The 25,421-nt window shown below is 43.5% G+C and overlaps 1 protein-coding gene across 1 annotated transcript in view; it reads right to left on the bottom strand.

The window, feature by feature from the left end:
- C9H1orf21 (chromosome 9 C1orf21 homolog) overlaps positions 1-25,421 on the bottom strand; it is a 103,072-nt gene that overhangs the window by 44,296 nt on the left and 33,355 nt on the right. The window contains exon 2 of the mRNA XM_066555947.1: positions 14,198-14,403. Within this exon, the coding sequence (XP_066412044.1) occupies positions 14,198-14,291 (94 nt within the window). The 5' untranslated portion in view covers positions 14,292-14,403. The remainder of the gene's footprint in view (positions 1-14,197; positions 14,404-25,421) is intronic.

Raw genomic sequence — 25,421 nt, 5'->3', positions numbered from 1 at the left:
CTGTTTTATCAGCTACACACAGAAATGAAGGGAGCGGACCAGAGATTTGTTACATTTGAAGCAACATCATTACTCATAAGCTCTCCTAGTTCCCTATCACAGGCAAAATCCCTTCCTTAAAACAAGGAGCACTGGTATTATACATTGGAAATATTTGTTAGCATTGAGTAGTCTCTTGCTGGAGGGAGGTATGAATACATATGGTTCCACTTTGCAAGGGAAAAGAACAGCTAAGTAATTATACAGAATTATACAGCTAGGGAGGACACTGCTTGCTGGTGTAACAGAGAGCCTTATTCACAAGTAAGACAACATACTTTATTTCAAATAGATTAAATATAGGAATTAAAATAAAATAATTATTTTCAGAAGATGGGTCTTTCACTGCATTATGTTATTTTTGGGAGGACACAATGACATATAGACTTCTTTTGACTAGGTGAAGACAAAATTTGTCTTCTATAGATACTTTACACATAAGGCAAGGTGTTCAGAAACTACAGATTCTGAGCTATTTATGAGCTTGTTCTTGTTCTAAACCTACTGTCAGGATGAAAGCTCTGCAAGTGCAAAAGGGATGTTTCCACAACACACAGACCTGGAAGCACATCGTGAGGTGTATGGTCATTAATAGTTTGAGGTGAATATGAAAATTGGATTAAAGACAGGTTGGATGAAGGGGCCCTGAATGCCTTTCCTGTAGGTATGTGCAAAAAACTGCTAACCTGGTTTTGCTCACTAAGTTAAGAGCAGCCTGGAGTTGAAGAAGTAAAGGATGATAAAAACCATCTTTTAAGTTTTACCTTCTAATTTCTACTGAAGCAAACACAGCATTTTCAGGTATTTTGATGTGAGTGATCAGAAACAAATCCAGAGAAATCCTGAAATGTTGACTGAGATCCAGCAGGACCTCATTAAGTCTGCCAGCTAACAAGACCTTTAAAACTGTAAGAAGTTCAGGATAAAGGAAATTTGTACTCTATGTGCATTTACCTTGGTCTTTTCCCTAAATACAGTTTTATATCGAAAAGAAAAGTGAAACATGTTCATGCTTCTTTATTGTATAGAACTAAAAATCAAGTAGTGAATATGATAAAAAAATAAGGACACTATCACTCAGAATGTGATATATCATGCATCCTTATGCTCCTTTTCAGGAGTAAAAACAAAATCAAGTCCTCTCTTTCATTGTGTGGTGTATTACATAAAATGAGAAAATTTCCAATAACTCATATGGGGGAGGAATGGCTTTACAGGACTGTCACAGCAAATCCTGAGTTGAAGAGAAGTAACTCAATTAAATCAAAAGAAAAACAACATAAATGAACCACAAAAGACAGAAATATTGCAAGCATAACACCCACCACAAAATCACAGGATATAAACCAGAGAGCAGAAATGCTTCTAGCTCCAAACTGTGGAAAGGCACAGGGAGGAAGAATTTTGAAGTTGAATATGCTGCAAAAATTCTCAGCAGGCAAATCTTATGAATGAAGATCTCCATCTGGAAACAGATAATTCCACTCAAACATGTCACCCAGTTGCCATGGCAATGTGACAAAGAAAAACAGCACTCATTAATAACAATTTCAGTGATAAATGAGCATATCAACTTAGAATATTGAAACAATTACTGGGTGGGGGACACAAAACTGTGGTGCTTCCCATGAGAAAAATGTCTTCAGCACTTCCAGACACGGCTGTAAGTGCCTTTACCATGGGAATATTGGCAATGACATCAATTCCAGCTCAGTTTAAAGGAAAGAGCAACAACAGAAAAAAGCATAACTTAGTCAAATATATCTAGAGTCACTGTGACTTTCAGAGAAATACTTGGTTAAACAGCAAGCCTTTAAAAAAGTAAATTAATAGAATGCTGATTTACACTGATTCCCATTTCAGACATCTAAGGACAAACAGTTTTGGTTCCACTGTCATCAAGAGGGATGATGGGTGAGCCTCTTCTCTATTTTTAGCACAATATCAAGTATCAGGCAGGAGGTGAGTGGTACTTCAGTGATATCACCAAGAGGGAAGTTTCTAAACACACCTTCATCTGTCTCCCTGCACCACATATTTTTCTGCAGTTTCTCTTGCCTTTCTATCACATGACATGCCAGGATTTATCCTCCATCCCTGCTAAACCACAGGTCTGTTCTGTAAAACAGGAGCTTTCTGTCTAACAAATTCCTCTGCACTGCACTTGGTTCTGCCAGGTGCAGAAAGTGCTCCTGCTGCTGTGAATGCCACAGATCAAAGCTCCACGTGCTCCCCTCTCCCAAAGGCTTGAAAGCTCAAAGCTATATTTAGATAAAGGACTGAATCGCTTCTTCTAAAAATATTTGTTAAGAACCGTAAGAGATTTTGATGCAATTTAACTGAAACACAGAGCAGCAGGTGAGCCACTTAGATGCTGAGCACAGAACATGCCAAACATCCCAGAATGGTTTGGGTGGGAAGGGACCTTAAAAATACATCCAGTGCCACCCCTGCCATGGGCAGGGACACCTTCCACTATCCCAGGGTGCTCCAAGCCCCGTCCAGCCTGGCCCTGGACACTTCCAGGGATCCAGTGGCAGCCACAGCTGCTCTGGGCACCCTGTGCCAGGGCCTGCCCACCCTCACAGGGAACAATTCCTTCCCAACATCCCATCTAACCCTGCCCTCTGGCAGTGGGAAGCCATTCCCTGTGTCCTGTCACTCCACCCTTTGTAAACAGTCACTCCATCTTTTTTGTCATCTCCCTACAGGCACTGGAAGGCCATTGGAAGGCCTGAAGCTTCTCTTCTCCAGGCTGAACAATCCAATTCTCCCAGCCCTCCCTCACAGCAAAGCTGCTCCATCCCTCTGATCATTTTGATGGCCTCCTCTGGACTGGCTCCAACAGCTCCCTGTCCTGCCTGTGCTGGGATGCTGGAGCTGGATGAGCTCTCCTGGAGCCCATCCCAGTGCCACTGGCAAGGAGGAACACTCCAAGATCCACAGCTGCACGGGGAGGACACGAGCAGTGGTGGGCCCAGCTCTGGAGGGAGCCAGGCTACACATCAGGGATAAAAACAAAACCACAGAGCACCAGGAGAGTCAAGGAGCAGAATTAGATTGCCTGGGTGGCTGCAGCTTCCAGCACCTGAGTCATCAGCCTTGAGTGCCACAGGCTCATGTGCATCTGGTCTGGAGGACTGGAAGGGTGAGATGAGCTACTCAGGTTATTCCAACCCTGTTATTTATGTGGTTATCAACTGCCTGGATATCAGAGAAGTTACGCCAAAATCCCCAAAAAAGTCAACAGTCAGAGAAAGTCGTTGCAAAAATCTTACAAATTAATATTTCTTGAACTAAATATTAAGAAATTGAAGTTATCTAAGTTATCTTCTTAGGTCCAGCTTCAAGCACTTGCAGGAAGCAGCAGCTCTATGGTTCATTTGAGTCTAAAGGGTTAAAGCATTTGCTCAGCTGTGGGGGTGGGTTTCTGATCCACTTGGATGTGGGCTGGGAGTGAAATTTCATTGGAGATCAACCAGCATTGGGTGAGCAGCCTGTTGTTTTCCTCGTTACCAACCCTCAAAGCTATCAATTCACAGGCAACTCCTGCTCCAAGTGATCATGGTTATACTAACATGAATAGAATAATAAAAGTAGCTTAGGAAATAAGCCAACCCATTTTTGTCAAAGGATTATCTGAAAATGCTCATTCAGATTTCCCAAATTAATTTACCTTACCTTATTCCAATCTAAAAATGCAGCCAGTGCTGGGAGTCGAGGCAGTGGACACCACCAGATACTAAACAGAGAACAGGTGCATGAGCAACACACCAATTCTGCCAACAAAATCTAAATCCTCTGGCAGAACAGCTCTTTAAAAACCAACACACCACACAGACTGCAGCACATCTGCAAAGACCACCCTAAAACACTTTTCCTTCTTCCTACACAACTCTGGCACGTATCCAAGGAACGCCAACAACTGCTTCTGCACAAGGCAGATGTGACCACTAGGGCTGGATTTTTGGAGGAAAAAAGGGATTGAGACATTCAGTGAAACAAAAGCCAGTCCCTAAATGGAGGATTCCTGCAGAACTGGAAGGGCATTCAGCGAGACAGGGGTAGCTCCTTCCTAAGCTATCCAGCAGCCCTATGGCATATCCAGTGCTTCATGAAACATTAACTCCCTTAGGGTGATACCTACATGAAGAAATTTAGCAACTTCCCTTCCACTTTACCAAACCTCCCTCTGCAGACCCAAGTCATGACATCTTTCAGCAGCAATCCCTAAGGCCAACAGGTCTGACAGAACACAGCTCCATTAGCTGTCCTGGACACGATTTTGATCTTTGCTGCTGGAGAAGCACAACCCCTCATGTTTCTGTATCAGCGCCCAACCCCTCCCCAGTGCTGTCAGCAGTTTCCAGAGCTGCTCACAGCTCTCCATCCCTTGGTAGCTCTGTCCTCTCCCAGCCTGATGTCTGCCTGTGGCAGAAGGTGCTGTCCCAACCCCTGCACTGCTGCTCCCCAGGTGTCTCAGATCATCTATCTGGCATTTTCTGATCCCTCCCAGTTTAAAGATGGCAGCTGATGATGAAGCCATAATTTAGCTCCCTTGTTTAAATCCATAGGTTTAATTCTCAAATTTGGCACGTGGCTCACAGAAACAACCCACTGTACATCAGCTGTCACAGCAGGAGATGTGCAGCCAAATCAAGGAGGGGGTTACTTGCTTCCCACCTTCACTTGCTTCCTTCTTAGCTCCCTCTACTTGTTTTTTCTTGTTGGTTCCATCCACCACTTGGTTTCTTCTTAGTCAAAAAGTCCCCAAGGCTACTCTACATTTTGAGCTGTTATCTAGTGCAAGCCCTGTGAAACCGGGAGTTGTACATACAATTTTCCATCACATTATTAGTTAAAGATTGTTTTAACTAACCTCACACCAGGGGCACAGGCCCACTGCTCTGTATCTGCCAGGTCTACCTTAGCTGTAGGTAGGTCAGAGGAACCACAGCCACAGAGGCCATTTCATTATCTCAGGGAAGATTTGAAAATGCAACCTCAACATCCCCAAATCCAGTTAATGCTAAACACACAATCTCTGCCTTGCTCCCACTGTCTTTGTGTTCAGGATCTGAGGAAACACCATATGTGAGATGGTATGGAAAAAACCTGCCATGTGATCATATAATTAAAGACTTTTGTGCACTCCTCTGTAATTACAAAGCCAAAGAAGAGTGCTGGTAGTGTGCACTCATAACTCTCTTTCAGCTACCCAGATTTCTGCTTGCTGAAACTATATAATTCATATATACATATATATGTGTGTATATATATAAAAATATATATATACACACAGACACTTTTTTTTTACCTTTTGTTTTCATTTAATTAACACATAGCTTTGAGGCAGACACCAGGTTTTTTAAAGGAAACCATTTCTCAGGTAGAGAAGATTACAGCCACAGTGCTTGGCAGGAAGGATACCCAGTAAATGCAATTACCTAACCCACTAAAAAGATGAAATTGAGAAATGAAAGCAGGAGAGGGAACAAGCAGCAGAGAGATTAATTAAAGGAATGGACAGGAGGAAAACAAGGGGTCTGTGCCTTGAAAATATGACTGTTCATATGAAGTCCCCAGGTGGGTGTCTGGATCCAGGCTGCCTTGAACACAGCACAGCATGGCCAGCTTGGAAAGGCTCCTTCAAATCCATTTCACTGCTCTGGTTTGAAATTCTCCCTCAGTAAGTTTAAAAAAAAACCACCAAGCACAAAGCACTTAATTCTTTTCAGGTTTTTCAATGTCATTAATGAAACTCCCAGTCTCTGCTGACCCTCCCCTTCACCCCCATCAGTCTATGTACTCCACTGAACATTCCTCACTTTGGCACAGAACCTGTCAGGGACTATCCAGTTCCAGGAAAAACACCTAACTGAGCATTTCTGTGAGCATCCCTCGTGCAGCACTGCAGGCTGTGCCTTTTACAGCCCCTCTAAGCTATCCACCCACCCAAAACCACTCCTGAACAGAGCTGCCCCAAGCATTCCCTGGAAAATAAGTCATTACCACTCCACACCCTCGAAATTACACATCTCCTATTATTGCAAACACAGGATGAGGTGCCTTCAGTTTCCTTGTCAATAAAAAAGCCAATTCCTCTTTCCTTAACAAGCAATGCCATTCTCAATCGGTCAGCTATTAAATGAGATTGTTGCCCCGCAACGTATGGCTTGAAATGGATTTTCATACCCTTCCTGGGATAGTAACTTTTTTCTATTAATATTGGGCTATCAAATTTTCCATGCTCATGGGCCTCAAAGAGTGTTTGTAAATCAGCAGCTATTTAATTTTTATTAATTCCAATATGGAAGGGACTGAATAAATACCCTGAACCAGCAACATCTCCTCACTGTCAGTATTTCTTTAAATCAAGAGGGGAGATCTAATGAAAACTTGATTTACAAAATACAGCACACATTTCCAGATGCAAAAGATACCAAAGTTAATTACATTATTTTACTTACAGACCATCTAGCAGCTCCAAAAGTAACCTATTGGAAAGATTAATATTTTACTCTGGTTACAGATTTTCCATGCCTTCTTCCCTTCCCTTTGGGCAACGCTTTTTAAAAGAAAGCAAAATACTGATGTCTGAAAGAAAAGAGTTTAGTAATAGCTAAAAAAAAGCCAATCCCACCCTGTGCATCCCTGGGAGCATTGTCCAAACACTCCTAGAGCTCTGGCAGCCTTGGGGGCTGTGACCACTTGACAGCAAAATACAGGGGATAACATGCATGCAAATGTAACAACTACAACCATTACACAATTCAGGAGACTTCAGTGGAAAAAAACCAACCCACTACACCCCCTTTTTTTCCCTCTGAATAGCTCGAGATCATTCATGGAGCCATAACTCCTGGAACAAAGGTGACTGCATGCTCCTTCCCAGCACCACGGAACACAAAGTGCTCTGCACCCGAGCTGCCTGAACAGCCCCTGCAGTGCTCCTGTGGCAAGAGCAGAAAGGAAAAACATTATTTAAAAGCACCCTAACCCTGATCCTTTCTGCCAGAGCCCCCACTCACACAGGCAAGAAGAAAAAGTGCATGGCAGGGCATAATGACACCCCTCAGCAGAAGCCAGGCTTTGTTTTTCACAAGCACATGAGGCAGAAGTCTTAATATTTTCCATTTTGCTCCCATTTTTCTCTGGTGCTAGCTCAAGGCAGAGCACTGTCAGTCTTGGGCCTCTGACCATGGAGAACATGAGACCACTTGGTTGGAATATTTATTTAAAATAACCACGATGGCACAGTGGTTTTGAGAATTACCTACTGTAAAAATGCCTTCTATGTTCACTTCCTCTATCCTATAAAGGCACCTCTGGCTGTGCATGCCAAAGATACACAAATACTTATTGGTTAGGTACCTTTTCTTTGTATTTAACAGCTATTTCTACCAGTAGATATTTCCTACTATAAAATTACAGCCTTAAAAATTTCAGTTTTGTGTTGCTGAAATGAATACACACCCATGCAGCAACACAAACTTTACCTGGGGAATTGGGAATTATTCCCCAGAGTGAGTCTTTTCCAGCCAAATTCCATGCTTTGGTTTTTAGTTCTCCAAATTTGTGGCCCAGTAATAAAACACTTGGAAAATGGCTAAAGGAACACTGCAGTAGCTGAAAGTAAATGGCATTTTTACCAGGATTTTTCCTTGTTTGCATGTCCAGGTAGGCAATGAATGCCAGAGATCATCTTGAAAAGATTAAGTGAAAAACTAAGTGTGTCTGTACCATAAAATCAACGGATTTCCTTTAGCACCAAGGCTGCCAGAAAACACATCCTGGCTCCTTCCTAGCCAGCCCTAAAGGCGGATCCATGGCCCTATTTATAGCCCACTAATGCAATTGTGAAATGCACACCCCTTGCACTCCATTTCTGTGGGCTGGGACTGCACTCTCCATGGGGCTAAGCAGCTTGGAGGAAAGGTCACTCTGCCTAGAATAACACCATGTTCTCTCTGCCCACCCTCCAGGACTGCAGAGACTCAGGGTCCCTCAGAGCCCTCTGGGTGCTCTGATGCTGATGGAGAGCTTGCAAAAGGGGAAAGCTCACATGAAAATAGGCAGCAAGGAAGTGATGACCTGCCTTGTTGGAATTCAAGACATCCCTCTGGCTGTCCAGGATGGCCAGGAGCCCTGCCAGAGGGCTCAGAGACCCTGGCACAGAGCCCAAAACACCTGTGGGTTTGATTATGACCCATGGAGCAAATTACCAATCTTATATGAAGATCTGCAAGCCACAACAGTTTAAGTAAAATGATAGTGAATTTATCATGGGGTGAAAAATAGATTTTTGGGGGTTTTAGAATGGGGGTTCAGGAGTCAAGATGGAGGGAACTGCATGTGTCCAGCCTTTCTCCTTCTTCTTCTTGGCCTCCATCTTCTGCTGTGATGTTGGCACTTTTAGATTGGTTTAGAGTAGAAGCTCATTGTCTAACATAGGTGATAGGTATTGGGAAGTAAATATTGTACACATAGTTTTTTGTATAAAAAGATAACACTGCCTGAGGGCAGGCAGAGTGCCTGGACTGTCTTGCTGAGCCGACCTCAGCTGGACAGGAGAAAGAATTTTACAGATAAGGAACAATAAACAACCTTGAGACTGAGAAATGAAGAGCTCTGACTCCTCCTTCGAGTGCCGGGCTGGGAAAAGAGACTTTCTAACGTATCTCGGGGTCACTGTGGCCAGCTAGAGATCCTGAGACTGCCTGTGATTAATTTCTGCTCCTAAAACAGGGATATCAACTGTTTGCCCACCTTGGCTCACCTTCTGTCTCTGCGCTGTAAATCCCCACTGGAAGTGGCGAGTCCAACTGTGTGTGCATCGTTCCAAACCCAGCACTGCAAAGATCTGGGTAAAAACAGCTCCCTTCCACTGAGGAGAATGACTGTGCAGAATAATTCCCTCATCTAACACCATGACAAGGGGCTGTAAAAACAGTCCAAGAAGATTAACCACCAGAAGAAGGTCACTATAGAGTGTGAGGGCTGTCTAACTAACTTATGGATACCTGTTCTAAGTCCAGCTCTCCTTCAGGTAGGAAAACCTCAGCAACCTTTCCATGGCAAAGATCTTCTATCCATTCAAGAAAGACATCTCTTTTTTGGGTCTTTCTGATTATTTTTTTCAAATAGACACCGAGAAATATCATCAAACACTGTTGCTTTACTGCCTGGACCATTTACAGCTAAGTAATTTTCCAGCACCCAGGTATATAAAAAGCTACTTCTCCCATCACTTCTGAACTGGTTTTCTTCTCTGCTGGATTAGTGAAAATAGACACTGAAAACCAATCTTGCCAAAAGAGGCAAGGTACCTTCTTGTGAGCCCACGGGAGCCTTTCCACAGACCTGGATGTCACCCCAAAGGAACACCAGATCAGTGTTTCTCCACTTCCAAAGGGGAAAAAAATGGGGAAAAGAGTAGGAGAAGGGAGAGCTATTTCAACCACCATCATTACATACAGACCACAATTAAGGGACAGCTGCTGTCAGTCCTGAGTGCACTAAGAGGCCACAACCAGCCCCTTGAGAGCCCACCTGCATCTCCTGCCCATGGATCCAGGAGCTCTGTTTCTGCTGAGACCTGGGCCTCCAGTCCCTGCCAGAGCAGGTCTGCCTGCCTCTGGTCCCATCTCCTGGAGGGACCTCAGCCCCACATTGTAGGTATCTTCTCTCCCTGTCTCCAGCCTCGTCTCCTGGTGCTCCTCACTGCATTCCCTGGATCTGGTTCATTGCCATGCCTGGGACTGCTCTTTTTGCAATCTTTATATATCTATATATCTATATTTCTGTGCTGGAGAGGGAGGAAGAGCTTATTTTGTTACCACTCAGAGCCAACCCATAGTCCAGAGCAGCCTCTTCCCTCTTCTGCAAAAGCAGCACCTTTCCCAAGAGCTATAAAGATGAGCCACTTCTGCACATAAAATGTGAAAATAGTTTTAATTCATATGGAAAACACTTTTTTTTGCACATATTGATCATAAAAACATAACTAGACAAAACCTGAGGGTGCGGTTTGGTTTTGTTTTGATTTTCTTTAAACTCTGTTGCTTCCTCATGGTAATAAAATAGTAAATTATTGACTTACCAAGGGTGTTCTCAGAGTTACACAAATACATCATAAATACATCATAAACCTAGATAACACATGCAATTTTGTTACATTTCCCACATGAATATAACCAGGGTGGGTAGGGTTTGATTCTATTCCTTTCTCTCACTTCCTGAAGCACTTGTTTAGAACTGCCTCCTGTTTACTTAGATAAGAAGCAGGCTATCAACAAATTGCTAAACAAGGCAAGGAAAGAGAATCCTTGAACAGAACAGAACCACAGAATGGTTTGGGTTGGAAGGACCTTAAAGATGATCCTACACCTGCCATGGGCACAGACACCCTCCACTAGCCCAGCTTGCTCCAAGCCCCATCCAGCCTGCCCTTGTGCATTAATCAATTTTTCAATCTCATTACAATACTTTACTGCTGAAGATTTCCTTTCCTAGCCCTCTCAGCTGTTCTGAGATAAACTGCTTTATAAACTATTGTGCTTTGGGTTCAGCTTTATTTAGACAGGTTTAGCAACTGGAGCTGCTCTTAATAACAGAAATCCCACCATGATATTCCCATTTTGTCGGGAAATTCTGACCTGACATATTAACTCCTCTTTTTGCAAAGCACCCAGGAGCTCCATGGAAAGATCTGGATTAAGCCTCTCAGACTAATGAACACATTCTAGAATTTTTTTTTTCCCAAATCATATTACCACTTATTTTCTTACAGAAAGAATTACTTCAATAACCTCCTCCTCAGTGGAACATCCCATAATTTTTTATAAAGGGACAAATAAAATTAATCTACAGGAGATGTTATATTATTAAAACATATGCTGAAATCAACAATGCTCAAGGCTCTATCATGGCATTTTGTTCTTCATTGGTATTTACATATTACAGTTCTTATGTATTGCCCTGGAAATCAGCTTTGAAGTGGAATGATGAATAAATGAAGATTTATTATTATTATCCTTATTAGAGGGATTTTAAAGTCATTAGAGACCAACAGACATAATAATCATATTATATTCAATCTTCTCTAGAACATCTCCTTTGATAGGCCTGCTAACTCAATTATTTAAATATATATTACAGCAAAATGCAGCATGACTTCTTCAGCTTGGGACAGGGTGGAGATTTTTATGTTTTGGTTTCATTTACTAGGATTTGTCCTTACAGAATTCACAGGTTTCATGATGGGTTTCTTGGTTTTGAACACCAGGATTTCAAATTCACAGCAAGCATCTAGCTCAATATGTCTGCTCAGCTAAAATAAAAGTTTAAAAGCTAGGGAAGAAATAGGGTACTGGAGATCAATCTTAACCTGCAGTGACTTTTAAAAGTTAAAAAAAAAGAAATCTCTCAGAAGCCATGATCTCCCAATAGTCAATAGACTTGACTGCAACCAATCCCACCATGAAAGAAGAGAAAGATCCAGAGGTTCTGAGGAAGAGCCAAAGCAGAACTGCACCACTCTGAGAAGCTCACAAAATTCTCTCTGGATTCAATGTCAGTCAAGTAAAAACTACTCATTGGGGAAAAAAAATCCAAACACTGCTTAATTGGAAAGTAGAATCCTTGCTATTGACTCCTTCTGCCTGCAGCTTGTCTGGGGCAGGTGCTGGAGGAAGGAAGGTGAGCTGCTCCCAGCGGGGTGCAGTCACACAGTGAGGGGCAATTTCCTGTCAGCCATGTCCCTCAGACCCCACTGCCTGCCCAGGGAAGGCAGCACCAGCACTCTGCTCTTTTCCTTTAATCATTCTCTCACTGCTGTGCAAATCCCTCAGGACTTCCTCCCCTAGTGAAACATCTGAGGCAATGTGGCCATCACAGCCATGAGGCTCATCCCTGCTGCTTCTGCACAGGGACCTGATGTCACCTTGGTCCCCAGCTGCCAACACTGCCTGTGCTCCCTCCCTGTGCATGCACAGCATGGCTCATGCTCACTGATAGTCTCAGGGTGTTACTGACACATCAGCCACCTTCCAACCCCTCCTGACTTCTGCTTCCTTTACTTTGCAGCCTCCTCCCCAAGAACTAACCTCTAATTCCCTCTGCATCACCTCCTGGCTCCTCATTTCCCTACCACTCACCTGGGTTTAGCTCTGCCTACTCCTACTGCAGGGGATTTTCAATCCCCACAGGCAGCACAGATACTCTGCTCATGGCCACTGGCTGGGTGAGACACTTCTGCCCCTTCCCAGAAATAAGAAAGGAAGCATCAGGGTGGGGAGGCCCTGGCACAGGGTGCCCAGAGAAGCTGTGGCTGCCCCTGGCAGTGTCCAAGGCCAGCTTGGATGGGGTTTAGAGCACCCTGGGACAGTGGAAGGTGTCTCCCTGCCCATGGCAGGGGTGGCACTGGGTGATCTGTTAAACTCCAGCTCAACCTCCTCCTGCACCCAGCTCCTGACCTAGAAGCTGTCTTTCAACAGCAAGGGGAAAATGTGACTTCTGTGGTTACCATTCAATGAGTTAAGTCAGACTCCACCTCTGCTAAGAAGGAATCAGTCATGGACTCAGGTCTTTAGGAATGACAAATCCCACACCCTAAAGCATGGGCCAGGAAATGGTTAAGAGCAGGTAGTAAATACAGAAAATACAGTAAAATACAGAATGATTTACAGCCCTCAAATGGATCCCAGAATACCTAAATGATACTGCTGACACCAGTCCAGCTCTATAAATGGGAGCTTTTTAAAATCCCTTCAATCTCCTTGATCCTCTGACTCCAGAAGCTACTTTAAGTTTCCTGTGTTGAAGTTAAGATCTTTGGCCCACAGCATATGGTTAAACCATCACCAAAAAAAAAAAAAAAAGACTGAGACTCACATTTTGCCAAAAATTGCTCCCTCACTAAGTATAAGCTAAAATCTAAACTCAAATTCCTCTGAGCAACTGATAGAATTTTCTGTTTATGACAGCACTTAAAGCCTATTTTAAACAAAAGCAATGTACTGAGCTGACAATTCCAAACCCAGCATCTCCCAGGGATGAGAAAGAGGACTGAACAGTCCTGAAGTTTGTTCAACAACTGCTTTCTCCTCAGGTAACACCTCTGTGAATTCTTACTCTGGGAGACCAAGAAAGGCTGGAAAAAACAGCAGGGAGGTTTGGTGTACTCATTACCAAGGCACTTGTTTTAAGAATAACAGTACCAAGGCAGCTTATTCACAGCTGAACTAACTTTCAGGCAGGTATCCAGGCAGATCTAGAAACTTCATTTCCGAACAGTCTTTCAGATAATTCCTGACATTTGAAAGTCTGTATTTAAAGATTTACATCTTTATCTAAGAAAAACTTTGTGTATACTGACAGAACCTGGGGCAAAAAAAACCAAAAAACAATGAAGCTGACTATGATTTTATCTCCTATGACTTTACCTCTCCTGATGCACAGACCTGGATCACAGACCAGCCTTCACAGTGAACCAGATGTTTTCCTCCCACATTCCCAGCACCACTAAATCCCTCAGTTTCTAGTTCCACTGTACCTTCAAACCCTGTTTGCTACAGGACTTTAGAACTAATGTTTTATTGCTTTATAGAAGTGAGGAATTACTCTTCCTACCAATTTTATTTTTAGGAAATGAGTCAACTATGTTGCTACCCAATGGCATATAAATGTGTAACAGACACATATATAAATACATATATAAATATATATAAAAATATACATGTATAAATATATATAAAAATACATATTTAAATGCACATATAAATAGATAAAAATATACTTATATAAATATATATATAAATACATATATAAATATATATAAATATATATAAATATACTTATATAAATACATACATAAATACATGAGGGGGTCCTGCAATTTGTTGTCTTTGAGCTATTCCAGGACTCGTGGAGGTAAAGACCGTGTAGTATCGCACATCACTTAAAATGTTATTTTTTCACTAAGGATTTCACCTGTTTCAAGTGCCATGGTACCCTCCCCTGGATGGGCCAACTGCTCTGCCATTGTGCTATATTTTAACAGGCATTTTGCTGTGTATTTGGTGAAAGGTTAAGACTCCCTTGTACACCTTCCAGCACACTCATGGTGCTGGGACAAAGCCAATCCCACGACACTCACCCCCAAACACATCTCCGTTCTGGTAGTTCTTGCCCTTCTGAGTTTCCTCTTCGTTTTGAACAGTGGACACATGCTTGGCGGAGGCACAGCCCATAGCTTCATTCAGACAGCTCCAGCTGCACCGAACCACAGATCATCTCTAGCGACGCCCGCTCATCCTGGCAGGAGGAATCCACCTCCCCGCTCGGCTCCCGCGTGCCTTCCACCTAAACACGGCCAGAGAGAGAGGAAAACATTCACACAGGGCACCCTCCACACGGTGAGCTTCGAGGAGATAAAACATGGAGTTTGTGAGGAGGAGCACAAGGAAACAGCCTCCACGGTCTGAGGCTGCTAAAACCATATTCCATAACAGCTGCTCATGATAAAGGTGCCTCCAGCCTGCCCTGGGACAGAGCAGTTGAACTCAAAGCCTCCTCCAGCCTGATTCTTTAATCCATGGCTTGAAGAAAGCAACATGCAGATCTGTTTCCCATCCAGCCAGCTATTCTCACAGAACACAGAGCGTTTTGGGAGAGGAGATAAGAAACCATCAATATCTGCTCCTTCTGCTCCTTTTACCAATCTACCCATCGAGCCAGATTTCTTAAAAGCATTTTACTGATTAAGAGCTGCTAATTGCAAGTGTTGGGACAAAATAACCCCTTTAAATCAATTAAAGATCTTGTGTTCCCAGATGTGAAAGGCGATAGTCAGCTGTATTATCTTTTCTCTACGCGTTCATTATTCTACTCAATCCATGAAACCTCCATCGCTCAAAAAGACAACCACCCCCATTTTAAGATGGAATAACACTCCCTGAACAGTCCAGATGTCACATAAAACAAAAGGGAAAAGAAAAATTGAATCCAGAACTGTAATATTTCAGGTTAAAAAGAAATTCAAATTAATGAACTGTTTATTGCTAAATGGTTCTGCACTGGAACAAAAGCTACCTCAAAGTTTGGTGAGGTGATCTGGTTTGCCTTTCCACCAGCCAAACTTTTCAGAAGAAAGAAAAGCAAGAAACTCTCCCTTTTGCCAAGTTTTTAGCTCAGCTATAGCATAAGATCATACACACCATTTCTTAATTCATTACTTCTGAGCATGTACTTTACAAGGCTGTGGCTCATTTTGCTCCATGCTGACCTAAAGATCACGTGTAACATCAGACTCATACTCTTACCTAGGGAGAGCTGGAGCAAGGTGATCTTTAAGGTCCCTTCTAACCCAAAGCATTCTATGACACAGCAGCATCCATTCCAGCAGAAATGGATAATCCCAAGGGAAATGGTGACTTTCCTCTCCCTGAGCACTCAGCACTGGGCAGCTCAGTGACACACCAGCACATGGTCTAGGAGGGTTCTGCTCCTGCCTCTGCAGGGATTTTCCTGCCCATCCCCAAAGCCACAGACATGAGGATGTGGCAGCCAGGCTCAGAGTGATTCCATTCAGCAAACCATGGCTTTCAGCAAGCAAGGGGAAGAACTCTGGATGCAGAACCACCTCTAACTCCTACTCACAGCAGCTTCCCCCTTCTCTGCACAGAGCAGTGCTTCTCCTCCACTTGGTGAAGGCATTCCAGAACACACAATGTGTATCTGCTAACATCTGCTCCCAGCAGCCACCCCTCCCCAGTTTTATTTCAGTACATCCCCCTACATGCTCTGTTCCTTTTTTCCTTCTCTTACACAGGCACACCTGAGCCTGAATTTTCATTGCCCCATCCTTCTCTTCCCCCTTGGACAAAGCTAATTACTCACCCCAAAACACAGGATTTTATAGGATCACAGAAAAGCTTGGCTTGGGAAGGACTTTAAGCTCATCTCATTGAACCTCTGCCATGGGCAGGGACACCATCCTCTAGCCCAGGCTGCTCTAAGCCCCATCCAGCCTGGCCTTGGACACTTGCAGGGAACCAGGGGCAGCCAATGTTTTGGGCAACTAACACCAGGCATTGTTGCTGTTAGTAGAAGGGAGTGAGCACACCCCTCTGCAGCTATTTTAAAACCCTATATGGTTACACAACTTGCCCCCATCCCAGAAAACCTAGATTTTACAGGGAAAGTCACTATAAAGCCAGGAAGTTCCTCTGTTTTTGCAGTTCAGGGAGGGTCACAGCTGACAGTTCATCCTCTCCTGTGTCCAAGTGGCAGCCTGCAGTAAGGTCTTCATCTCCCTGCTGGGGGGAAACAGGGATCCAAAGGGATTTAAAGCATCAGCCAGACTGTGCTTGGAGATTGGTAAACACACAGGGGTGTGGGAGATGGAGGAGAAACAGCAAACTGGGAGAGGGAACTGCTACTACCTGGACTGGAAATGAAATGGGGACTTATCTTCCCAGAGGACATAAACTGGGTTAAAGACAAGAGCTTTTAATGGACCAGCTGGAACAAATGAAGGGGTAAATATGACCAACTGAGTCTGGCTGTCTGACTGACCAACTGACTTCTGGTTTACAATACAACCAGTAGTATTATTATTCCAGAGAAAAGGGTGGGACCAACTATAGGAAAAGGAGCAAGGAAAGGCTTGATGTAACCCTGGAAAGGATGTGGAGGTGAGACCTGGGTAGGTGGCTGTCGTGGGGGAATCACTACCCACCACAGCTCAGCCTCTCTGAGCAGCAGAACTGCAGGCACAGAAGTACCTGTTGAATGAATTATGCTCCTGCCATATTCAATTATTTTTCCTGTTTCCTTTTCTGCCTCTCAGCAGGGACCGTTTACAAAAGGGAAAACAGCTGCTTAGTAATAAAACCCAAATGTATTTCACATAGGAGCAGTGGGTTGGGTTTAGGAAGGAGATTTTTTTTATGAAGCTTTATACAGCCAGCATGCAGCACAACAAATTGCAAAATACTTAATTATTGATTAGTGCCCAGGATGGTGATGGTCCCAGGACCACTGAGCTGCATGAACAATCAGGAGCAAGGGGATACAGAACAGGAATGCAGAAGGATAAAGCTCTGTGGGGAAGAAAGGGAAAAATATCCACTGTCAAATCTCTCCTGCAGCATTTTGGTAGCACACATCAACCTCTAAAAATATGGTCACGTTTGAAGGCATACTGTGATTAAAGGAAACAGATGGGGTACAAGAACTGGAAGTTTCACCTTTTACATTAAAGAACAGCAATCACAGCAGCACCTGAAAAAGCCATACAATTAATAGTTGGGTTATGGAGGCAAACTTCTCCTGGTGCCAATAAACTGGGCCGAGAAAGCCACTGAAAAATCATCTCCAAGGTGAGTCTAACATACACTTCCAGGCATGTTCCTTGGGCTGCTGTTAACATAGTGCTGTGAGACACAGGTAACGAAACACAACCCAGGGATAGTAAAGGATTTAATACCAAGAACAGAGTGGGAGGAAAGCAGCATTAATTTCACAGGGGATGAAATCCACGGTACAAGGCAGCACAATGCTCCCCAGCCTTGGGAAACCTCTCCTCCCTGAGGACCAGAGTCCTCAGGAATGAGGTCTGGGAATCACTCAGAAGAGAGGTGCTGGTCCTCACTCAGTGGGATGCCTGGCAAAGCTTTGGGGATGTGAAACACAGCACTTCACAGGGCACCAGAACAACACATCCGCTCCTCCTCCTCCTCCTCCCCCACTTCTGCACAAATGTAATCTTCCCTTTTGTGTTCCAGAGCATTTTGGGGGCACACAGATTTTCAGAAGCCAAAAATAAAAAGAAGAAGAAAACCTCAAACCATTTGCAGTTCATGTTCACCACCCACCATCACTAATTATCAAGATTTGAGAGGCAATTTGCAGGCTCCAATCTGCAAAACGCTGGTGAGAAAAATCTCTCAGGCAGATCAAAAGTGTCTACACCACCCCCAAATGAAATGCAGCAGGTTGAGGATTAACATCTTACACGTGGGTCAGAAGAAGACTAGAGGCACTCTCAGATGCTTGCTTTGTACCCCAGGTTTCTTCTGAGCTAAAAATGGGGGAGCTCAACTCTTGGAATAGAGAATACCTTTGGAAACCTTCAGCAATTCCTTTTTTCTTTCTTCTGAGCAATGTCTATGATGTGTTTTTTCTTTGACCAACTCTTTCAACACTTCATTAATCCACTCATTACGCCCTCACCTCTTATTTCTGATGGTCAAAGGCTGCATCCTTGACAAAACACATTTTGCTTCCACAATCACTTCATACAAATGGAGGACTTCCAGTGTTTTACAACAAATGCATGTTAATTCTTCTATTACAACAGGTGTATTTGTTTTCATCTTTATTGCATTGAGATAACTGATCTTGCATCATCTTCAGGTTGCAGATACATCCCCAAGTTTCTTTCTGTGCTGACTACACAGGAAATCAGGTTAAAATTTCACAGTGCTCAAGAGATCAAAGCAACAAATGCCATGCAACCATGAAAAACCCCCAAGCTACAAAAGCCACCCTTGGCTTTTCCTATGAAACAACCTGTTCCAGGCAGAACTTGAGGATTTAACTTACTGCTACTAATTACATTTATTTTCTATAAGAAATAGGCCTGTTTGATTTCCATTTCTTTTTTTTTCCCAAGAAGAAGAAAGCAGAAATGAATTCTGAATTTGTCCTGCACAAGGGGTGCTGGTAGTTAGCACCTGGGACTTCTCCACTGCAACATCTCTCTTTCTCAGCTACCTTCCACCACAAAAGATGGCTTTTTGGGTTTTATTCAACAGCCAAAAGGCATTTTTGGAGAAAGATATCACTTTTGCCTTTGAAGTGCACCAATGGCCTAAGGAAGAAAGGAAAAAAATATTTTAAAAAAATTAATATAAGGTCTCTTTCTCCTTCTTCAAATTATTCAAATTGGCATGAATAGTGCAGTTATACTGAAAATTAACCCACTGACTTGCTAAATAAGCAGGCTAAATGAACAGCAGAATGAGTAGTGCAAACACTCTGGAGCAACATCTTCCAGTGGCACGAGGGGGAAAAGAAAAGTCAAAGTGAGTGGTGACTTCTGTTCCTTGGGAGCCATGGGCAGAATGTGCTGCCCTCACCCACTAGTACAAACAGCCAGGAAATGAAGCATTTTCTGCCCTTCTATGAAACATCTGCCCCTGTGATGCTCAAGTCCTGTGTTTATTGCAATTTCAGCAAAATTTGCTGATCTTATTTTCTTTTGCTTGCAATCAGGATTTCTGCTGATCCAGTACATGGGGTTTTGATATGTTAATGCAACAAGTGATTTCCAAATAGAAAAGCTCCCAACAGCATCATGATACTTCCTGGGAGCATCTTCTCCTTGCTCAGATTCTTAAGGAGAAATACCACCAGTAAATCCATGGAAGAAGATTTCAAACATCACAGAGTAAAATACAAATACGGAAGGGAAAGGATTTGCATTGCAATCATCCTCTTCATTCACACAGCGTGGAGTTAAAGTAAAATCAGTGTGAAAAGTCCAGCAGCACATGAGAGTCAGTCATACCACTTACCATTTTTCCAAAGAAAATTAATTGCATTTCATTCTGAATGTCTTTTACCCTCAAGTACTTTAGGAGTAGTGATACAAAGATTACCACCACCATTACAGAATGCAGTTCTAATATTTAGTAACATCCCCCCCTCTGTGAGAATTAAGAGACAAAATTTTGAAGTTAGATGAAATTTAACTGGCTGGCAAGACTGTAGAATATTTGTTTTAGCTTGCACACAGAGATGGCCTGTTTCAGGTGAGAACCCAAACTTTTCAAACATATTTCATCGGCACAACATCTTCCAAGCCAGTAGCGGTTCCAGAGCTTGCCTTTAACACAGAAGCAGGTGCTACTCAACCAGATTTCCAAAGATTCAGGACATTTATCCTCAATATCCTCAGAAAAAACAAGTTTTTTTCATAAAAAAATAAGATTACATGACAATATGCAGAAAACACCTAAATATTTTCTGCTTCTACAGCAGAGATTGCTGTGGTTGTTAGAAGGACATGACAGAGAGATGTCCACAGAACCATGGAATGGTTTGGGTGGACAGGGACTTTAAAGCCCATACCATCCTACCTGTGCCATGGGCAGGGACACCTTCCACTATTCCAGGCTGCTCCAAGCCCCATCCAGCCTGGCCTTGGGCACTGCCAGGGATCCAGGGGCAGCCACAGCTGCTCTGGGCACCCTGTGCCAGGGCCTGCCCACCCTCACAGGGAACAATTCCTTCCCAATGTCCCATCTAACCCTCACTAAAAAAGACTGCAGTCAACACCAGATAACTAAAAACCCACCAGCAACCACCCTGAGGGATCTGATTAAAAGCAACAAGACCTTTCCACTGACTTTGGGTGGCTCGAGGTCACTTCCTGAACCTCCAGTGTCATGAAACAAAGATTGTTTTGTGATTCATTTCCAAAGGGATTTTGAAAATGCAGTGCTGGTGGTGGCACCTTGGGCTGATGTGATGTGACACACTAGGCAGGACTACAGAAAAGCCAGGTTCCATTTTCAGGATGTGACTTTCCTGTGTATCTAAGAATAATCTCCAGCATTTACCGTAATGGGAAGGTAGCTCAAGCACCTCTAAAGTATAAAAAAAGCAAGCAATAAGCTCTCCCATTTAATTTTATTTCTGTCTTCATGGTTTAAGAGGTTTAAGATGCTTTACTGAGCAGGACACAGTGAAAGGCCCTGAGGTACAGGAACAGAGATTTATACAATATTTAATACGCTCCAAGCACAGGTCTGAGCAACATCTCCCTCTTGAAGACTCACTCCCCTTGCTGTGCCTTAATAAAATAATTTAAAGATGCAACCATTACATCTAGGCAGTCACCACCATCATGTCAAACCACACTAAAATAATTGATGTAGAAGCTGCAGCCACTTCATCAACAAGACCCTGCTGCTTTGGAGGAAAACCTTGAGGGGTAATTACCACACTGAAAAACCAGCCTTGCTCTCCTGAATTCCTCTCATCTTCCCACCAGGGCTGAGGGATCAATCTCCAAATGTCAACACTGACTCTGGCCTGGAGCTGAGCTCTTTTAAGGACTGCCCCTCTCCCACAAAAAGCAGTGGTTTAACAAGTGTGTCCTAAAAATGTGAAGCACATACTTCTTTATTTCAACAGGACCTAATACCACCCACTAGTGTGGTAGCAGAGACCTGGAATTTCAAGATTTGAATGTTTGATTTTCATTTCTTGTTCTTTCACACTTTGATTTGTTCCCAAACTACTTCTTAATCTTTCCTGTGTGCCACCATGAAGGTAGAAAAAACCACTCTGAGATGAGTCCTAATGCAAATATCTGTAATTGCACATTTGCAGGGTCTCACCTCCCTTTAGACCCACTGATTTATCATAACAGCTCTACAATAAAAAGCCCCACAGTCAGCTGACTGGTTACCCCCTAGAAAATTCTTTAAAATATCCACAAATGTGATGACAGACCCTGGCATCTCCAGCTCCATCAATGAATGATGAATTCATACACAGCAGCAAGTCACCTCTCTGCCCAAAACTCCAGCACAGAATTTCCCCACCTCACAAAACTGCTTTGACTCTGCCTTGAATATACACTTTCCAGTTATGCTGTGAGCTTCCACATGGAGATCTTCCCTTGCATGCTGGTAAGTTTGGCCAAACAACACATCTGGGCCAAACTGCTGCCCACAGAGGAAGAGGAAAGCAGCTGCAGCTGGAGAGGGGTGGCTGGATGTCCCTGGATGTGTCTGCACCCACACAGAGCCCACAACCCACCCCCAGCTCACTTCCAAGGCATTTTTCATCCCAAGAGCTACAGCAGGAGTTACTTTATGTGCCACGGAGGGTAAACATAACACAGAACAACTGAAGGGGCTGAGATGCTGGGGACCTGCTGCTAATGTGTCAGCAAGGAAACATTTGCCATATGCACGTCTGCTGCTGCTGCTGTGCAATTAGGGGATGGAGCAGCTTCAAGGGGCCTCCTCTTCTGGCAGATGAGCTAGAGAAATAAGAAATCTTTCTTCACTAACCTGATAACACTTAAATGACAGAATAAGTGCAGAGATGTTGCTCAAAACCACAGGAGGTGACTCATCCAGGCTGCTGAGGAGCAATCCCAGCACAGGCACCCATTCCATGCACGTCTGCCTCCTCCATGGCTCAACCAGCAGCTGCAATCTTGCTAAAAATCAGCAGGTAAAATTCAGGATAAGGGCTAACAAAGCAGCTCACTTCACTTCTTAGCTCTTCTGAACAACTGCATAGTATTTCTCCTGGTTTTTTTGAGTTTTTTATGATTTCCTAGCTGCAGTCCCATGGAAATGGCACAAGCAGGAATGAAAAGGATGCACACTGCAATCTGCATTCCCAAAATGACACTACTGACTGCTCCCTCCTGCTTTGCAGGATAACTCCTCAGCATCAAGGAGGAGAACACAGGATTTTTGGTGCTGAAGGCCACAGTACCTGAATGGTTGTGCTGGTATGGTTTTTGATCCAAGAGCCCTGTGCTATTTTATCTCATACCCTATCCCACAGGTTATCCCTGAGAATCCTCAGCTGGGAGGGGAGCTGAGAAAGCTGCTCTGAAAGCAGCAGAGCTTCAGAAACCTCCAGCCCAAAACAGGGAGATGGAAAAACACAGGTGAGAGAGGAACCAGGTTCTGCTCCTGTAAAACCTGTTTTGATCCACTCCCTACTTTCATCCCACCCTTCCATGCAGTACCAGGCACAGGAGCTTCTGGACATCCCTCATGGAGGAAAAACATTTCCTTCAACACAGATTTAGGAGTTTACTCCAGTCTCAGCTTTGGTAGTGGTTTTCTCTTTTTTAAATTTTCTTTAATTTATTTATTAAAAAAAAAAAGTCTTAGAACATCATCAGTTACTGCTCCATGGTGAGATGCTGAATGGATACATCCATAACCAAGCCTAGATGTTCACAAAATAACATCTAAACCATGTTTCAGCCTATGACATAAATAAATGAGCAGCAGAGTAGCCAAAACCAATTGCAGTATTTTCAGTTTGTGTTAACACAGTTATAACTCAAACACAACCAGGCAGGGCAGAACTGGATCAGTGGCACAGGAGCAGGGAGGGCTGCAGATCTCTCCTCCCACTTATGACAAGAAGCAGCCAAGAGAGCAACAGCCCTCACAAGGATTTAAAACACAGAAACCAGCTTCTGTCTTTTTTTAACTACCTACATCTTGTTCCAGCTGGTAGCATCCTGTTTCTGGATTTTGACTTAATGTTACATTTCCCAAAAGTGATAGTTTTCTGTGTATAGAGAGCTGGGCCCTCTTCTGCATTTCATAACACCTGCATAGTGCCCTTCAGCTTTGAGCCAGAGTTTAAGCACCTGTTTGAACTCAAAAACCACCATTTAAAACCAACTGTGTATAAAGCACAACTTTCTGTTTGATGGTGTAAACTTTTCCTGGATACCACTTGAATTTATTGAAATCAAATACCATGCAGAATAGTAATGATGAAGCAACTTTCGGTACATAAAGTGGTTTAAGAACCACCCTGAGAGCATTTACACCTCACCCATGAGTCCCAGCCCAGCAAAACCCATGCAGCAAGGGGACACAGCATCCTTTTGGAAAGGTCTGTTAGATATTGGTTAGATATTGAGTTAGATATTAGTTAGATTCAGCCTCAATGCATGCAAACACCATGCCAGGGCTTCCTGCATGCACAGCATGGATGCAGGGACTGTAGAAGGCATTAAATAATGTAAGTCATCCTTGCAAAGTGTGCATGTGCCTTCACATCTGTGCAGGAACAGTGAAGGGTATAAACTTATCTGTGCTGTTCACCACCAGAAACTGAAACTGGAGCTGACCTGGCAACCAGGAACCACCCAAAACAATTTTGGGTCCTGCTTCCAACTCCCTTTAGGCAGCACACAGAGTGTAACCCATTGAGGAAGGAGCAGGGGGTCCCATGTCAGTCAAGCTGTGGGACTGGGAAACTTCTGGATGCAGGGAGATGAAGTGCTGGCTGGTGTCCTGCAGTTGTCAAAGGTCTATCCCTGAGCAGGGGCAGGCTGCAGGAAACAATCCTGAAAGCACAGGACAAATGGAGCCTTCTCCCACGCCCCCTGACAGCCACACTGTGGCCAGACCACAGTGGTATTTTCCTGCCAAATCAACACATGAATAGAAGGGGGGGAAGAGCCCAGCTGGAAAGAGCCTCAGAGCAGTCAAAGCAAGGAGAAAACCCATAAAGAGCAGGGAAAAAATACAAATTCTGCTCAGCTGTAAGAGCAGAGAAAAAATGTATTATAAATAATTGAAAAGGCTTCCAAAGACTATTGAATACAATCAGTAGGAATTGAAATGTAATAGGATTTTTTTTCAAGAACTGTAGTGTCAAAACAATACAAATGGCTACAGGATCATAATTCATGTGGAAAACCCAGGTCAAAATAGGCCAGAGCGGGCATCCAAACACGCTAAAGCTCTGCAGATGCTCATGCAGTTTTCTCATGAAGAGAAAACTGATGGGGATAAGAGTCGATGCAACACTGCTCAATTTGTGACAGTGGGACAAAATTATACAAGGCCCCTGAAGAAATCAGAAATGTGGATTGCAAAAGACTGAGAACTTTGAAAAGCAAGGAAAATGTGAGTGCACAGTCTGTTTGGCTTGAGGGGGCACTGAGCAGGGACAGGCTCTGAGAGTGTAAATACATCCCCCAGGCTGGCACCCTCACTCACACCTGAGAGCAGAGGACAACATCCATGGGCCAGTAAAAATTTCACCCACCATACTGTTTTCATCATCTTGAGGACAACACTGTCTCAAAAGTATTTCCCAAATGCCTCCACTGTACTCCAAGTAGATCTCCTTATTCATGGGGATCAACTGAGCTTGGGGATCAACTCAGCTCCTCTAGGAGTTGAGTCCTTCTCCTGCCCACAAGGATTCTCCTTACAATTACTTTATTTTTCAAATGTTCAAGTACTGCTCCTTTTCCAATTCAATTAGTCATTCTACAGTGTCAGTTATTACATAATGTCACTGGGTAAGAGGCCAAAGAACATGTACCTCTGTGAACTACCCACACAGCCATAAAGAATTCACCTTCAACAGCCTTCAAACCTTATGTACTTTGGCCTGCTGATAATTTGGGCAGAAAACCATCATATTTCAAAGGTGCTTATACTCAAGTGTCCAAGGCCAGGCTGGATGGGGCTCTGAGTAACCTGGTCTAGTGGAAGGTGTCCCTGCCCATGGCAGGGCATGGAATGAGATGAGCTTTAAAGGTCCTTTCCAATACAAACTGTTCTGGGATTTTGTGATTC

This window comes from Molothrus aeneus, chromosome 9, assembly GCF_037042795.1.
Source record: "Molothrus aeneus isolate 106 chromosome 9, BPBGC_Maene_1.0, whole genome shotgun sequence".
Lineage (NCBI taxonomy): Eukaryota > Metazoa > Chordata > Aves > Passeriformes > Icteridae > Molothrus > Molothrus aeneus.
Note: the sequence above shows the minus strand (reverse complement) of the source record. Positions and strands in the feature narration are given on the sequence as shown.